This window comes from Cynara cardunculus, assembly GCF_001531365.2.
Source record: "Cynara cardunculus var. scolymus isolate 2C chromosome LG 6, CcrdV1, whole genome shotgun sequence".
NCBI lineage: Eukaryota > Viridiplantae > Streptophyta > Magnoliopsida > Asterales > Asteraceae > Cynara > Cynara cardunculus.
Genome location: NC_037533.1, coordinates 3634185 through 3644687, shown reverse-complemented (window position 1 = coordinate 3644687; position 10503 = coordinate 3634185). Strand labels below are relative to the sequence as shown.

General features: G+C 37.9%; 2 protein-coding genes across 3 annotated transcripts; one reads left to right on the top strand and one right to left on the bottom strand.

Moving 5' to 3' along the window:
* Positions 1–3477: 3477 nt before the first annotated feature.
* Positions 3478–4794, bottom strand: LOC112514773. Its single transcript, XM_025121375.1, has one exon. The coding sequence runs from the start codon at positions 4792–4794 to the stop codon at positions 3478–3480; it is 1317 nt and encodes a 438-aa protein (XP_024977143.1).
* A 757-nt stretch (positions 4795–5551) lies between these two features.
* On the top strand, positions 5552–10408 carry LOC112514974 (protein S-acyltransferase 8-like). Of its 2 annotated transcripts, XM_025121629.1 has the most exons (6): positions 5555–5645; positions 5723–5814; positions 8490–8666; positions 8812–9090; positions 9178–9411; positions 9731–10408. In XM_025121629.1, the coding sequence occupies exons 2-6, from the start codon at positions 5776–5778 to the stop codon at positions 10226–10228; spliced, it is 1227 nt and encodes a 408-aa protein (XP_024977397.1). In that variant the 5' UTR covers positions 5555–5645; positions 5723–5775; the 3' UTR covers positions 10229–10408. The 2 variants fall into 2 exon arrangements, with proteins under 2 accessions (XP_024977396.1, XP_024977397.1); XM_025121628.1 differs by having other exon boundaries at positions 5552–5814.
* Positions 10409–10503: the final 95 nt, after the last annotated feature.

Sequence of the window (10503 nt, the reverse complement as noted above, 5' to 3'; positions counted from 1 at the left end):
GAGACTCTTGCTCAACTGATGTATCTTGATCAACAGAATTTTCTTTTTCTGGTGTATCTTCTGAGTCAACAGATTGCTCCACCTGCACACTTGACTTTTGTTGACTCTCAACTGGARTATTAGTAGAAGAATCTTTTTGTAACATACTTGATTCATTAAAGACAACATTTCTACTAATCAGAACCTTTTTAGTTTCAGGGCACCATAACTTGTATCCGTTTACACCAGATTTGTGACCAAGAAAGATACATTTAATTGCTCTAGGCTCTAATTTTCCATTATCGACGTGAGCATAAGCAGGGCAACCAAAAATTCTTAAATCTGAATAATTTGCTRGGGAACCAGACCATACCTCAATTGGAGTTTTCTTATCAAGTGGAATAGAAGGTGACATGTTAATTAAATAACATGCAGTAGAAGCAGCTTYTGCCCAAAAACACTTAGATAATCCAGCGTTAGATAACATGCAACGGGCTTTTGAAATAATAGTTCTGTTCATACGTTCAGCCACACCATTTTGTTGAGGTGTGTGGGGAACAGTGTAGTGMCTAACAATACCATCTGATTTGCAATATGAATTAAATTCATTTGAACAGAACTCCATACCATTATCGRTGCGAAGCTTTTTAACCTTCTTACCAGTCTGGGTTTCCACCATGACTTTCCACTCTTTGAATGCAGAAAATGCTTCTGATTTATGCTTCAGGAAATATGGCCAAACTCTTCTTGAGTAATCATCTATAATTGTCAACATGTAACGAGCACCTCCAAGTGATGCTACTTGTGATGGTCCCCATAGATCAGCATGTACATAATCCAGAATGCCTTCTGTAGTATGTACTGAGGTGTTAAATTTCACCCTCTTGTGTTTGCCAAAAATACAGTGTTCACAGAATTCCAGTTTGCCAACGCATTGGCCATCAAGCAATCCTCTTCTGCTTAAAACTGTCAAACCAAGTTCACTCATATGCCCAAGACACATATGCCAAAGGTTAGTAGTATCAGAAGATGAATTTGAAGTAACATTAGAATTACCTGTTACTGTACTACCCCGTAGATAATACAGGTTTGCAGATTTAATATCARCTTTCATCACGATCAAAGCTCCTTTTGAAACCTTCAAAACTCCACCTACAGCAGAATACTTGTACCCTTTAAGGTCAAGAGTACTTAAAGAAATGAGGTTCCTTTTCAAACCTGGAACGTGTCGAACATCTGTCAAAGTCCTGACAACACCATCAAACATCTTGATTTGGATTGAACCAATCCCCGTAATTTTATACGGTGCATTATCACTCATTAGTACAGAGCCACCATCTGTGGGTTCATAATTGATGAACCAATCTTTGTTTGGAGTCATGTGAAAGGTACAGGCTGAATCAAGAATCCATTCATCATTAGTTTTTACACATCCTGCAAAAACTACAAGAACATCTCCATTAGAATTATTTTCAGCAGCATAGGCTGCTTTTCCTTCATCATCTTGATTTGGTTTGGGATTTTGATTAGCAGCTCTTTTCTCCTTGTTCTTCAACTTGTAGCATTCAGAGATATCATGTCCATCCTTTTTGCAATAATTGCATGACTTGTAACGTCTGAATCTAGATTTGCTTCTAGAATTTCTTCTGTTCTTGCCTTTTGAATCATTCTTATCTGTTGGTCTGCCACGAACCGTCAGACTTTCTCCTTTAGAACTTGAACCTTCAGTGGATACCATATCTTTCATTTTTTCTTTTGCATGCAAAGCTTCATAAACTTCATGAAGTGTTAAAGTATCACGACTATATAATATGGTATCTCTAAAGTTTGAATAAGAACTAGGCATAGAACATAAGAGAATTAATCCCAAATCCTCTTCATCATATTTTACCTCCATGGCTTCAAGATCAGTGACGATCTCTTTAAACACCGAAAGATGGTCCAACAACGATCCACCTTCTTGCATCTTAAGCGAAAATAATTTTTGTTTAAGATGCATCTTACTTGTGAGATCTTTTGTCATACAAATTTGTTCTAACTTTAGCCATAAAGAAGHTGCAGTAGTTTCTTTCAGAACTTCCTGCAAAATATTGTTAGATAAATGAAGATGGATATGAGAGAGGGCCTTACGATCTTTATGGTCCTTCTCCTCATCTGACCAAGCCTCAGGCATTTTGTCGCGGTTCAACAAAGCATCATCAAGATCCAATTGAGCCAATACAGCTCGCATCTTTACTTGCCATAATGAAAATCTTGTATCTCGATCCAACAATGGAAGGTCATATTTCAAGGTAGCCATGTCGATATAAAACCCAATAGATTGAAAATGGGTATTAAGAAAACAACGTAGCTCTGATACCACTTGTAATATTTAATCGACGATAATAAAGGAAATAAAACGAGAACACCAAGATTTTAYGTGGAAAAACCCTTGCGGGAAAAAACCACAGGCACAACCGATGATATCACTATATGAGAAAAATGAGGAAGTTACAAGAGTTTATAAGTATCTCAATCTCTCTATCGTCTCTTCTCTGGCTCTCCTTCAATACTATTTTTTTCTTATGAATGAATGGAGAATATATATTTGAAAGTAAAACAACTATTCTCCATGAATTGAGATAATAACCGAAATATTAGAAGACTTTTGTCTTCCACTATTAATTGCTTCCGATTAGTCTTCCATAATTTATGCCAAAATGCAGTTGCTTTCCAATTCCTCCTCATGTGCATGGCCAACAAGATATATTAAATAAATCATGGAAAAAATTATTTTCCATTCAGGAGAAAATACGTATCATTCTCAACACTTCTTCAGGTGTTGAATTTTTTACTGCAAAGGTGGGACTTCGATTAAGAAGATAAGTGGTCCAGGCAGCAGCCTCGGGCCAATGCTTCTTAGGAACGTTCTTTTGCTATCAACATAGTCCGCATAATGTTGAGAATGGTCCGGTTCTTTCTCTTCGCCACACGATTTTGCTGGGGAGAGTAGGCAGCAGTTAACTGTCTTTTAATTCCATGTGAGCTACAATATTCTTTAAACTGAACATAATTGTATTCCCCTCCCCCCCGCCTTCAGAGACACATGATGGTTGTACCCGCTTTCTTCTCTACCATGACTTTAAATCTTTTGAAGATGTGGAGCACCTGTGATTTTTCAACAAGGAAATATACCCAACATTTTCTAGAAAAATCATCTATAAACATTGCAATATACCGTTTCCTGGTGCATGATTCAGGAGTTATCGGTCCACACAGATCTGAGTGAACTAGTTGTAACCTTCGAGTGGCTCTCCACATGCTTTGCTTTGGAAACGAATCACGTTGTTGTTTTCCGGATACGCAGTCTCGACACACCTTTACTGGAGGTTTGATGCTAGGCAGGCCTTCCACCATTCCCTTAAATTGTAATGTTCTCAACCCCTTGTAACTTAGATGCCCATATCGACAATGCCACAGGTGCGTGAGATCTTCATGGTGGTCTTGTAGCAAGTAGGCTCAGTAGGTACCACATTGGTAGCAATCATAAACATGCGGTTGGCACTCATCTTGGATTCCATAATATCCCCTCCTTGGGTGAAATATCTTCCACACTCCTTCTTGGATGAGAATTGCTACTCCTTTTTCTTGCATCTGACATGCACTTAGTAGGTTACTCATTAACTCAGGAATATAGTACACATTAGTCATTACCTGCGTGATACCATTGATATGCATCCTCACATTCCTTTTTCCCATCACTTCCATCCTTGTGTTGTTGCCGAGCTTCACGGAGTGCCTATAATCCTCATCAAGATCACAAAACCAAGCCTTGTTTCCACTCATATGGTTACTGCATCCGGAGTCAATAAACCAAATTTGATCTTGTGAGGCATCATCATCAACATTAAAGCATGTCTGATTTGTTCTCTTCTTCCTGATGTTACAATGGCCAATCAACACCATCTCCTCAGTATCATCATCATCTTCAGCATAGTTAGCCTTCTTCTCATGGTCAGGGCATTCATAATGGTAATGGCCTAAGCGCTGACAATTGTAGCACTCTGCCAATGCTTTGTTAAACGATCCTCTTCCCATAGACCTGCCTCTTCCTCTATAACCACCCCTTGATTCTCGTCTTCCTCTAGAAGTAGACCAGTGCCCTTTCTTTACCTCTGCAATCTTCAATGCTTGCTCCTCCTCTTGTTGACCAAGTGGTCGTTGCTCTTGAACCAAAAGTGTGTTATGAAGCTCATCAATGTTCATTGTATCAGTGTTGTTGGCCTGCTCAATTGAACATACTACATAATTGAATTTAGAGGGAAGAGATCTCAAAACCTTAGACACCACAGCAGCTTGCCCCAGAACTTCACCGTTAGCTTTCGTTATGTTGACAATAACCAATAGTCTGGCTAAATAGGCATCAACACGTTCTCCATCTTTCATGGAGAGTAGTTCATACTCCCTTCTCAAGGCATGAAGTTGAGCTCTTTTGACTTTGGTGGAACCTTCATATTTTTTCTTCATGGATTCCCAAATGAGTTTTGAAGTGCCCTTGTCAAGGATGGTCTCAAGGATCTCCCTGTTAATAGCTTGAAATAGAAAGTTTTTCACCTTCATATCCTTTAACTTGGCATCATCAACAGCCTTTTTCTGAGCATCACTTGTCTGTGCAGCAGCCGGTGTTGGTGGTATCCCGTCCTCGATCATGCTCCACATCTCCCTACTTCTAAGAAAATTCTCCATTAGCATAGACCAATGATCATAATAACCATCGAATCTGGGAATTGCAGGTTGGACAAATTTCTCTAATTTGTCTCCGGAGGAAAAAGCCATAGTTTCTTGCACAATGATCTGCTATCACTTGATGCGCCTTTCAATAAAGACAAGGATCTGCTATCCTTGGTTCTTAGCTCTGTTTCTCACCACCCACGATCTGCAATATGGGTCTCTTGAGTCGCTCTGATACCAGTTGTTAAAGCTAATAGATTAAGAACAATAGAAAAATATCAAAGTTGATTATGTTTTATCGAGGAAACAAAGGAGGCTTTATAGTCAAATACAAGCAACGGGAATAAGCAGAATCGCTAAAAAACAAGAACTAAAGACTACTAAATCAAAGATAATAACAGTTCTTGAAACTTCTAGAACATTGTTATTCAATTATTTGACTAAATCAAACAGTAACTAACTGAAGTCAGCTTCCTTAAATCCCAACAATATCATCGTTAAATATTCTCTAATAAAACCAGTGAAACTTTAAAATCGTTAAAATTCACAGCTTCCGCCGCATTGTGCGGGTACACAACAGTAGATTTCTGAAACGGGACCTTATTCTTTAATAGGATATAATTCTTTAAAAAATTAATATGACGATGCCTTTAAAATATAATATAAGTTTTAATAATTTGTTTCATAAACATTGATCAACTCTAAGTCAATTGTTGAAAGTTTATGGTATATAAATATTGCATATTTGAAAATAAAGTGGAATAATATAAAGGGTACATAGGTTAAATTACAAAAACAAAAGGAGTCATTACAGCAAAGCTTCTGGAGTAATTTGCAGAGGGGTTTTAAGCTGCTGCTGCTGCTGCCACCATCACCACGACGGCGACCACCCTCCGATCAAATCTATACTCTCTGTCTGTTTTCCGGAAGATCCTGAATTGCAGTTAAGCTTACTAGTATCTCTACTGACTACGTACTCCCTCCGTTTCGTTTTCCTATTTGCAACCAAATTATGAGCTGTAATAAGTTCCAGATATTCGATTCTTTACCCGCATAACATAATTGGTCTCTTCTTCCGAACTTATCATGGCGAAGAGGCTCTACCAAGTCTGGAAAGGGAGAAATGTAAGATTTCAATTTTCTGATTTTGACTTTGTTCATAATCTGCCTCACCTTCAGATTTACTTTTACTGTTACTCTCATACTTACACTTGTTTCTTTCTATGATTTAATGGGCCTGATTATACCACTTTTCTTGGGTATTAGGGTTTAGTATCTGATTATGATTCCATTGAAATCGACTGGAGTTATTCTCGATTTATAGACTTATCAATTTTTTCACATTTTAAAAGAAGCCGGTTGGGTGCACTAATGCTTTTGGCTAAGCTAGGGTTTGGGTACACCAAAGCTATTAAAAGGCTGTTGTAGTCTTTAGTGGGCACCCTTTGCCCTCCATTTTTTGCATAGTTTGTGATTTGAACCTGTAACCTTCCATTACAAATATAAGGGTTGTGTAGTACATACACAGAACAAATATAAGGCACCATATGTTAGAGAGACCTAATTTGGAATTTAGCAATCCAAGAAAATGACATTTTCATAATCTGGACCAGTTGTGCTATTGCAAATTGTTGATAATTTGGTTATGGTTAAGGGTTCTACTTCTTCCCATGTGCAATATATGATTTTATGTTGCGTAAACGTGTTGTTTTCTTGGCATTTAGATATGAGTTATTGTTGGTTAGATTCACTGCATGAAGAGCAAAGCCTTCTTCTTGGCTTATCGGTCCCTCTTATTTTAAGTTACTTTGTTCATATATATTGACATATTGCCTGTTAGAGACTATTAGGGAACAAGATCGGTCTGTTGCATAGAGTGGAGTTACTAATTTTTGTTTTTTTACACATGATGGGTTCTAAATATCTTGAGTGAACACTGAGAAAAGGGACTCTTAGGTTCTTGATTATCAAATATCTACCATCAAATGGTTATGCTGTGCATATAGGCTATAGTTTGTCATTAGTTATAGGGAACTTTGTGCAGGTAATAATAATACTTCTGATATGTTACTTTTGTATTTTGTTTTCAATTTGGCCTGCTGCAAATTGTATTCTTTTATTGAAAGAAAAACTTGTTTGTTATGTTCTTTATAAAGGAAGGGTTCTCTCTGTTTTGTTGTAATAGACTTTGCTATGGAGTATTTGTGAAGTAGAGCTGGATGCATAAGAATCACAATAGACAATATTAGAGTACCGATTAGGCGTTTCTTTATGCATATGATTGTCTCAACGTTGGTAATGTGGCTTTATTTGTAAATGAACAATGCATGTTGGGATTTCAATACTAATACCCGAGTAAGCATGAACGTGTTCAAGTTCAAAAAATCTTCATGTTGTTGAGTTCAAGTGGAGATGATAGACTTGACTCGACTTGAACTCCCAGATGTTCTAGGCATTTTGTATCTGCCTTAATATACAAAACAGGTTACTTCTTAAGCCAAATCAGTGTTGTAAATGTTTCCTTTTAGTGAATTCAGATGTTTACAATTCTTGTAGTTTAGTTTTGATATATGTGTACATGAAAGATGATTTTTTGGGTATGTTACTTTAGGGTTTGTTGGATGTGTTGCATATGTAGAAGATGGTTACAAATGGCATATTAGACAATCCATATTTAATTTGAATGTGGCTTAGAAATAGGGCATTGATACCGCTTGTGGTTGTGGATGTATACAAATTACTTATCGTGTAGATGTTGGTGATTTTTAGTTTCAAGAGAGGAAGGGGTTCTTAGTTAAGGTATAATACGGGTTAGGATCTGTGGAGTGCACACTCGTACAAGCTAACTTGAACACGGAATTGCTGGATATCGCCGTATGGAGGTGGGGCCAATGGGGTCGCCCCCCCTTGTGGGGTCTAGGGGCAGCGCTCTTTGCGGTTGTCCGCTGAAGTTGAGTGCCCGACTTCAGTGTATGTGTTCAGTGGCAATGTTAGCGACCACTGAAGCTGTTCAGTGTCACTGATGTTAACTGTTCCTAACCGCTTATAGCCACCTGTTAACTGCTGGTAACCTCCAGTAACCGCTTACCTTTAAAAGGTGTTTCCAAGTTTGTTTCTATTGATTTTCTCATGGAACCCAATCCCAAATTTCTAAGAGTAGATATGATGTTCAATTTTTTAGAGTCTTCTAACGAGGAAGACTATATAATATGGTGAAGGGACTTCACTGTAGTTCATTTAAGTCCATGAATTTTTCTATTTGATGGTAATAATTCTACCAGTCCTTAAAAGATCAACATTCTGGCTAAAATATACCATCTATTATAACCTTAAAATGAGAATCCTGCCTGTGATTATAAAAAGAAAAGCCAGTAGATAATACAACAATTTATATCTAACTTAAATTTCATTGATTAGGTCAAAATTAGGACTTAAGGGCACATTGGTTTGACTTTCATGTAACTAAATCCACAGTTCCTATTATGCGTAGGCTCAACAGAAAGAAACCAACCTGAGATGGACACCTAATAAAATCCGATAGTAGTTCTTTGAGACCCAGGAGTAGGGTAGTAGATTTTAATAGGGACCTGCAGCTAGGAGTTGGGCTTGTTTATTAGCAGATTAATGGGACTCGCAACTTATTCGGTTAGCTATAAATGGCTACATCCACAGTAGTTGCTAGGATTTGTTATTATATAATTATTTAACAATTATTCTAGATATTATTAATTCTTCTATACTTGGTGTTAATAGATCTGTTATTCCGATAGATAATTCCTGTGTATTGGTGTTGTTTTCAGAAATTCTTTCTTGGAGGGAGATTGATATTTGGTCCAGATGCTAGGTCTCTGGGTGCCACGTTTTCGCTCATCGTTGTGCCCGTTATTGTTTTCTGTATATTTGTTGGCAGACATCTTCACCATGAGTATAATGCAGGATACTCCATCATTCTGGCAGCAATCATCTTTACAATCTATGTTAGTCACTCCTCTTTAGTCCTACTTTCAATCACCATTTTTCTCATTATAAAAAAATAGAAATTTGCTTGTTGGTTTTGGTTTGTAAGATCTCCTTCATTTCATGTTGCATTTTGATTCATAACAAACAGTTGATTTTTGGTAGGTATTGGTGCTTCTTTTTTTTACTTCAGCCCGTGATCCTGGGATCGTTCCACGTAACTCGCATCCACCCGAGGAAGAATTTTCAGTATCACAGGAAACACCATCCTTACAATTCCCTCGAACCAAAGAAGTTATGGTTAACGGGATATCCGTGAGAGTCAAATACTGCGACACCTGCATGCTTTATCGCCCTCCTCGTTGCTCTCATTGTTCCATTTGTAACAATTGTGTCGAGAGGTTCGATCACCACTGCCCCTGGGTCGGCCAATGCATTGGACTGGTATGTTCGGTTTTCATCATCGTCATTTTCTATTTATTCATCTAATCTAACCATAGTAATAGTAATTATTATCTTGTTGTGATCCAGCGCAATTATCGTTTTTTCTTCCTATTCGTTTCTTCTTCGACACTTCTTTGCATCTACATATTCTCGATGTCGGCTTTGTACATCAAGGCTTTGATGAAAGATGACGAGGGTACGGTTTGGAAGGCGATGAAAGAATCCCCTGCAGCGGTTGTGTTAATGGCTTATTGTTTTATTTCACTCTGGTTCGTCGGTGGTCTCACAGGCTTTCATCTCTACCTTATTAGTTCGAACCAGGTTAGAAAGTTTTCAAATTTAGGCCATGTTTGGCAACCGTAAGTCAATTTATTTTTTGAGCTTATTAAAAAAAAAGTCTCGTGTGGTTAGCTGTAAGATAGCTGATAAGCTAGCTTTTCTTCAAATATTATCTCAACAAGTTCCATGAGCATTAAATTTTTCCTATTAATTATTAAACATGTCCATTTAGGTCATTTTACTTTGTCATCTGATTTCACAGCTAGCTTATTAGGTAGTTTGGCGATCATAACCTTACATTTATCTTATTCTATCATTCTATTCTCACAAGAATTAATTAATACATCTTGGTCTGTTTCAGACGACGTATGAAAACTTCCGGTACAGAGCGGACAACAGATACAATGTTTATAATCGGGGTTGCGTAAATAACTTTCTTGAAGTTTTCTGCACAAAGATAAAACCATCTCGGAACAAGTTCCGCGGTCCTATCCAAGAAGTTCAACGACCACCTACGGTCACGGGTCGGGATGACGGTGGGCCAGAGGCCCGACGTGTGAAAGTAGAAGATGATCTGGATATTGGGGGAGATCTGCTAAAGATCTCTCAGCGCCATAATAGTGAAGGTATTGAATCAGATATACGTAGCAGGGGGAACGATGAGCCAACGGAAAGGCAGTCAAGTTGGGATGATATACGTAGCAGGGGGAACGATGAGCCAACGGAAAGGCAGTCAAGTTGGGATGATATACGTAGCAGGGGGAACGATGAGTCAACGGAGAGGCAGTCGAGTTGGGATATTGCACCTGAAGTTGTTGGGATGGATACGAATGTCGTTGAAAATGAAAGATATCGTTGAAGTTTAACCTCCACGGAGTCGAAAACGGTGTGGATGATGTAAATGTTCGAGAGGGCAAAATCGTCATTTTTTTTACTATGTCATCGTTGATAGGTGCATGCATTTGTTTAATGGTGTGTTCTTGTGGATTGATCTGTTGCCTTCATTCTTTGTGTAAATTAAACTATTCAAGACTTGTGCATATATTTTACTCCAGACCTATTTGTGTGAGATTTACTGGGTTTATTTATCGTTTAGTAATGAAATGCGAGTACAGTAGTTTCTAAAACCAATCA

Excerpts from the sequence above, each read along its gene's own strand:
- LOC112514773 (XM_025121375.1), bottom strand. The coding sequence starts at position 4,794 with ATGGCTTTTTCCTCCGGAGACAAATTAGAGAAATTTGTCCAACCTGCA.
- LOC112514974 (XM_025121628.1), top strand. The coding sequence starts at position 5,776 with ATGGCGAAGAGGCTCTACCAAGTCTGGAAAGGGAGAAAT. Across the intron at positions 5,815-8,489 it reads AAGTCTGGAAAGGGAGAAAT|AAATTCTTTCTTGGAGGGAG; the intron begins GTAAGATTTCAA and ends TGTTGTTTTCAG. Across the intron at positions 9,091-9,177 it reads TCGGCCAATGCATTGGACTG|CGCAATTATCGTTTTTTCTT; the intron begins GTATGTTCGGTT and ends GTTGTGATCCAG.